The 7,175-nt window shown below is 44.4% G+C and overlaps 1 protein-coding gene across 2 annotated transcripts in view; it reads right to left on the bottom strand.

The window, feature by feature from the left end:
- Tm9sf4 (transmembrane 9 superfamily protein member 4) overlaps positions 1–6,654 on the bottom strand; it is a 58,141-nt gene extending 51,487 nt beyond the window's left edge. The window contains exon 1 of one of the 2 annotated variants that reach the window (XM_013010971.1): positions 6,402–6,654. In XM_013010971.1, coding sequence (XP_012866425.1) covers positions 6,402–6,521 — 120 coding nt within the window. In that variant the 5' untranslated portion in view covers positions 6,522–6,654. The remainder of the gene's footprint in view (positions 1–6,401) is intronic. The other variant, XM_013010970.1, reaches the window with a different exon arrangement.
- Between the last annotated feature and the right edge of the window lie 521 nt (positions 6,655–7,175).

Below are 7,175 nucleotides of genomic sequence, written 5' to 3'. Positions count from 1 at the left end.
CCTCCCCCCCCGCTCCATTCTGGAGACCTCTCCCTTGCAATCTTCTTTCCCAGACATAGCAGCCATCCAGGCTGATCTGAACATCTTCTGAGATGTTCCTGTTTCTCCCACCCCTTGCCTGCTAACAAAGTAGCACCTTCCTTACAAAAGGTGAGATTCTGCCTTTTCTTTCTCAGAGGCACACTCTTTTAAGACCACCTCATAAGTGCCCTCTAGATTAAGGGCTGTGGGGGAAGGAGAGAAGAAGAGAGAACAGGAGAGAAAAAAAAGGAGGAGGGGGGAGGAGGAAAACAAAGGCTTTGTGGGCACAGTTTGGCAACAGTTAACAGAAATCAATTACCCAGTCAGTTAAAGCTCCTGAAGAATTCAACTACAAGTGAGTGAAGGTTAATGACAGCTAAAGGCCACTTACCAATAAGCCCCACAGAGCTAAAGAACTCATAAGCTAAAAGAAAACAAGAAATACCCAGAATCAAATTGGCCCCTAGAGACTCTGAAAATGTAGCCTTTATTTCAGAAGCCACAGATTGGGAATAGCTTTTGATCAGATACAAATGACAGACTGAAGAGTAGGAAAACCACTAGACAGACTGCTGAAGTCCAGGTAAAACTAATGATCATCCTTATAAAGAAATAGGCAGAATGGCTGAACCCCAGAAGCTGATCACTGCCTTCCCTCTCCACTTTGGGTATTTACAAGAGCTCTCAACTAGCCCAAGCAACAGCTTACAGTACTCTGCTGCAACACTTTAAATCTTGGAGTAAAGTTACAAAGTGCCCTCTTTGTGTTAAGCACTTTGTCTCATGTTTCATTTAAGCACCACAGCAATCTTGTGGAGAACAGTATCATCCTGGCTTCAAAAATAAGGGAAGTGATTCCATTTGAGGAAATGAAAAAGTTCTGGATATGGAAGATGGTGATAGTTGCATAACAATGTGAATGTAATTAATATCTAAGAACTTGTACAAATTATTAAAATGGAAAGCTTTGTTTTATGTGTATTTTACTACAATGAAAAAAAGTAAAGCAATAGGCTTATACAAGCAAATAGTTTGCCCAAAGTCATAAAAGTAATCAGCGTCAGAGCTGAGATTCTAGCTGTCTTAATCCAAGTCTTACACCAGGTTCAAACCCTGGGAGGTTTGTCAATGTAATGCACCAGGTGCAGGTGAGAAACCATGTTAAGATGGCATAGAAGAAAGCAATGAAGAGGAATGAGACGGAACTGACAGGTCTTGGGTGCCCCATTTGAGGAACACCAGTGTAAGCAAATGGCTCAGGGATCAAAGAGGGTTTGGAGGTAGGAGCTCCCATCATTCATCTGAGGCCAGATGGCCTCACTCATCCTGGGTCCTTCCCACCTTCCTGCCAGTGCCCAGAGATCAAAACTCAACTTTCTCCCAACATTCTGCAACCTGCTCCTTTAATACCTAGATCAAAGGGGGGCTTTTGTCCAAGTTGTAAAAGAGAAACCAAGAAGTAACTTAAAGCTGTCTCTGCCTCCTCTGTACTTTAGCGGGGGGACTGTGGGGGACTAGCTTCCCCTTTAGAGGGGCTCCCCAGAGAACACCTGGGGGCAGTGCCTCAGCTCCAAGCACACAGTAGCTCCTGCAGAATATGTGTCAAGGGGAAAAACTCAGATCAGACAGGTGACCACAACCAACACAATACAACTATGCTGGGGAGAAAAATCTGATCTTATAGACATTATTAACAAAACTCACCATAAATGCAAGTTTTTTGTTTTGGTGGTGGTGGTGGCAAGTATTCTGTGTGTGTGTGTGGGGGGGGTGTATATGCTGGTCCTGGGGCTTGAACTTAGGGTGTGGGCACTGTCCCAAAACTTTTTTCTCAAGGCTAGTGCTCTACCACTTGAGCCATAGTTCCACTTTGGGGTTTTTTGGTGGTTAATTAGAGATGAGTCTCATGGACTTTCCTACCCAGGCTGGGCTTTGAACTATGATCCTCCGGTCTTAGCCTACAGAATGACTAGGGTTACAGGTGTGAGCCACCACTGCCCAATGCCAAGTATTCTTTGTCACAAAATTTTCAGCTTGGAATTTAAAAATCAATGAGTCCACACTGGACACTATGCTGAAAATTACATAAATGGGAGGGAAAAACTAGGAAAGAACGAGGGAAGGAGTGACACTGTTCAAAAAGAATATGTACTCTTTATCTGACTTATGTAAGTAACCCCTCTGTACATCACCTACATAATAACAATAAAGAAATTTAAAAATTAATTAGATCAAATCTTACATAGGACATACATGGAAAACAGATCGCAACAGCCAAAGCGCTCGTCCAGGCCACACACTAAATCCGTGAGAGTCTATGTCCTTAGGGAACAGATGTCCAAGCCATCGAGAGGGACAGAAACCCTCCAAAAAGGACATACTCCAAGACTCTCCCATCAACTATACTACAGTTAGCACCAGATTCCACCAGTAAAAACCCTTTCTGAACTTTGGACTAAAGCTGCAGAGGGTGGCTTGTGTTGCATCCACTGGCTCAAAGGAACTGTATCTTTCAGTCCATGCCTCTATTTCTAGACTGGATCACACCAAATAACCTCAAAACAGTTGAACTGACCCTGCAACTCCATGCCAAGGCTTAGATCTTAGAAAACTGAGCATATTCATGCAAAATGCCACGAAGTTCACAGCAGCATTACATGTAACAATCCAACAAGGAATGAGTGGACCAACTGTGGTCTATCCATACAACAGAATGTTTAGCTATAAAATGAAGTACTGATTGATCATTGTTACAACATGAACTTTGAAAGCAGGGTAAATAAAAGAAACTAGACACAAAAGGCCACATACTGTAAATTTCCTACATATGAAATGTCCAGAAAAGGCAAATCTTTATAGATGGTGAATTAGTGGTTATCAGGGGCTAAGGAAGATAGAAAGAGTAGGACTGTCTGCTAATGGTTCTTTTTGGGGTTATGAAAAATGTTCTGCAATTAGATAGTGGTGATGGTTGCCTGGCTCTCTGAATAAACTAAAAACTACTGAACGAGGGAATGTAGCTTAGTGGTAGAGTGCTTGCCTAGCATGCATGAAGCCCTGGGTTCAATTCCTTAGTATCACATAAACAGAAAAAGGTGGAAGTGGTGCTAAGGCTCAAGTGGTAGAGTGCTAGCCTTGAGCAAAAGAAGCTCTGGGACAGTGCCCAGGCCCTGCGTTCAAGTCCTAAGACTGGCAGAAACAAAAACAAAATACTGAACTAAATACTTATCATTCTAGCTACTCAGGAGGAATGTGGTCCAACGCCAGTCCAGAAGGAAACACTGTGAGATGTGAGACTCTTATCTCCAATTAACCACCAAACAGCTAAAAGGGGCTGGGCACTGGTGGCTCATCCCTGTAATCCTAGCTACTCAGGATGCTGAGATCTGAGGATTATGGTTCAAAGCCAGCCTAGGCAGGAAAGTCTGTGAGATTCTTATCTCCAATAAACCACTCAGGAAGTGTGGCTTAAGTGGTAGAGTGCTTACCTTGAGCAGAAGAGCTGAGGGACAGAACTCATGTCCAGAGTTCAAGCCCCAGAACGGAGGGGGAGGGGGGGAGGGGGGGAGGAGGAGGAGGAGGAGGAAGAGAAAAGTCTCAGCTACCTTCTCCTCTAATGGAGAAATCACCCACTGTTGTTCTGTCCAGCCCTGACCTGACCAGCTCTTGGAGAAGAAAAGTCAATAACCAAGTTAAGACACAGAGAGGGGGAAAAGTCCTTCAATTATATATCTACAACTTTCTAAACAAGAGAACAAATCAAAACTCTAACCAGTTCTCAAGGCCACTGAGTCAATCCACTAGTGCAGTTCTTCCTTGGCTATATGACTTGCCTTAGAAACCAATATACCCCAAATTAGACCTATACACTGCACCCCCAATGGCTATGAAAAGAAGTGTATATGAGGATGTGGGGACTGTTGTGACTTCTATGTAATAGTTTTCTACAGACTAAACTCATGACTGCCTGTGATTCCACTCTGCCCATTACACATCCATGCCTGTAACATACTTGTTTCCACACCGTGTCAATGTTGCACCAAATGTGCAGTTTCTCCTATGCACTCTCTAAGCTGGTCTCTGTCAGTGTAAGCTTCACATACTCCATTTCTTCAGATCAGTTACTGTTTCTTTCAGGATGGCAACACAGTATGATATTTCCAGGTAGCACAACACATTGGTTCTTTCAATAAAATCTCTGGCTTGTCTGCAAACAAAACAAATGCTCCCCTAATAAGTCCTGGGAGAAACGGGAAGCAAAAACAGCCTAACAAAATGCAATTCACAGACCGCAAACTTTGGCTACGACTCACTTCAATTACAGGTGTGTTTCTAGAATCAAATTTTGATTGCCTTTCTCTGACTTCATCTTTAATATTCTCTCCTACCCCCACCTCTCATATCTGGGCTAAATGACCCTCAAGAACACCAACCTCTCCCCTTCCTTGGCCTTCACACTTGCCATTTCCTTTTGCAAGACATCCTTTTCAACCAAGTTTCAACTCACATCACTTTTCTCTTGAGACTTCTTCACCCTTCAATGTCAAGTGGTTCTATGACGTAATCATTGCCAATCACTACCACCTCACTTTGCTGTTTTCACAGCACTTGGCCCTAGCTAACATACTGTTCTTGGTCCATCTTCTCAGACAAGGAAAGTTCCACAAGGGTGGGACTTGACTCTCTAATTCACAATTACACTCCTCATTCCTGGTACAGAGCAGCACTCAAATATTTGCTGATTAAATAAATGTGTACCAGAAATATGTCTTGTTAACTTATAAACTCTTAAAAATCTCTGAACAGGGCCAGAATTTCCTTGTGAAATGTTATAAATGCTATTTTATTGAGCCTTTTCCTATGGTGATAAGAGGGTATAATTTCCTGTTCTTGCACCACCCTTGTTCTGAATATGCTAAAGGAAAATGGAGTTTCAACATCTTACTACTGGGAAAACCAGTTAAGGCTCTGTTTTTTTGTTTTTTGAGGGGGTGGGAAATGGGTGGGGGGGGATAAGCTTCAAACCCAGAACCTTATGCAGGCAAGTCAAGTGTTTTACCACTAAACGACATCCCATACCCAGGCCATGAAATCTTTTACCTGACTTCTGAGGTTCTAAATAAGGAATCCTTCATTAAGCAAAAAGCAAGCAAAATATATCAACTAACAGAAGGAAAGCTTTTATCAGTCAATCATCAACCCATTTGGAGCAGAACAACACTAAAGAACTTAAGCAAGAATCTTCTTTTGTAATGGTCAAATGTCACATCCTTTTCTCATTTGTGTCTTGTCATTCACTCCCAGGATGAAATTATCTGCTGAGGACGCAACTTACAGGAAGATCTGGGAAATCACTCTGGATTAATTTTATATATGATTTCAATTTTAGTTCTGGCCTCCTGACAAACAGATATGAGCTGAACTTCTTTCTTTCTTTCTAGGCTACTCCTTAAAGATTTCAGGGTTCTCTAATAGAAGACAGCAAGTTGTGACCCATTCTACAAGTACAACTCTTTTACCTCCACCTTCACCTACACACTGACTTCATCCCTAAGGAGTGGTGTGGCCCTGTAGGGAACCAGAAACCAGCCAGGTGGACTAGAAGTGTTTTTGAAGACGTTAATTCATGGGCCACTTCCGTCATGATCACTTATAAATGTGATCAAGTGTAGATTCCTGCCCGGTCCTACTAAATTAGAATCTTTGGGAAAGACGGATACTACATCTTAACATACTTTTGGAAATTCTTCTGCACAGTAAAGTTTGAGAACTACTGAGATAAAATGACCCTAGGAAAGAGGCGATGAGTTGACGGAGACAGGCAGGGTAGGAAGGGTCTGGGGATGGGGACCCGGGGTGAGGTCGGGGAGAGCATCCTCTGGGGTTGCGGCAGTGGAGGGGGAGTGCGTGGTGTTAACAGCGGAGGGTGGGGAGAGGCCAGGGCCGGGGGTAATGCGCTGGTGGCAGGCGGGATCTCCTCGGTGGACTAGATTAGCACGGTGGCAGGCGGGGAGAGCAGGGCGGGACGTGAATGGGAGGAGAGTGGATGGAAATAACGGGGGTTCTTCCGAAGGTCAGGACTGGGAGGTGAAATTTGGACAGTGGAGGTGACAGGGGGCGGGGACCAACGTCGGACTGGGAACAGGAGGCGGCAGTAGCCCGGTCCTCCTCCGACACGGCGCCTCCCCGAAAACTCCGGGCCTTGACAAGCGTGAGCGCGAGGCCGGGGAAGGGGGCTTCGTGAGAAGCAAGTCTTGTCAGGGACAACCTGGCCAGGGGTCCTGGAAGCGGCTCGGGATCAGGCCTGGGGCGTCGGAAAGCCCCGGAATACCCAAGAGAGCCCTGCTCTAGCTCCGGTTCCCGGAGTCTCCTTCACTCACCATCGCCGCCGCCATCTTGGATCCACGTGTCGCCGTGATGACGTCAGCGGAAGTGGTGCTTCCCTGATTACGGACTTGAACTCGGCGAGCGGGTCGTTCAGCGTCAGTGGCTCCTCTCATCGCAGTCAGCGGAGAGCCGAAGAATATTTAACTCCTGCTGGGCGGCCTAGTCCTGGCAGTTAAGTCTCTGGTGAAGTGAAGAGACAGAGAAAGAACGGCGTAACTAATGGAGCCATATCAACTCCTGGCAGAATTCGTTCCTCCCCTACTCACGCTGCATTGTGGGTAATGGAGGCGTGGCACTGTGGGCGCCATCTTTACTATTGGCAGGAAGACCCGTTGCTGGAGTAACTTGAGACCTTGCTACTGGAGGGAGGTGTTGGTAATTGGCCTCTCACATCCTATATTCTCTCTAATAGACAATAGTTCCTATGAAAGTAGGACCGTGTCTTTTCTTCTACTTTGCTTCGTTGTCAAGTGTAAAATGGGAGATTATGGCATATGATGAAAATTCAATGACATGATTTAAATGTTTATAATAAATGTTACATATGAGTATTTACACCATCAAGTATAAAGTGGATATCCCAAACAAGATGCCATTTTTTTTTAGATGAATGAAGGAAAAGTAGTATATTTAGTGAAGGGCAGCATCTTTGAATGTGAACTTTATCATGTGATTGGAGGCAAATCACTCAACTTTCCTAAGCCTGTTTCCAATATTGGTAAATAAGGATTCTAAGAATACTGGTGTTAAGACCTTAAAATTGGGGC

This window comes from Dipodomys ordii, unplaced genomic scaffold (genome assembly GCF_000151885.1).
Source record: "Dipodomys ordii isolate 6190 unplaced genomic scaffold, Dord_2.0 Scaffold13, whole genome shotgun sequence".
Classification (NCBI taxonomy): Eukaryota; Metazoa; Chordata; class Mammalia; order Rodentia; family Heteromyidae; genus Dipodomys; species Dipodomys ordii.
This window is presented reverse-complemented; position numbering and strand designations above follow the sequence as displayed.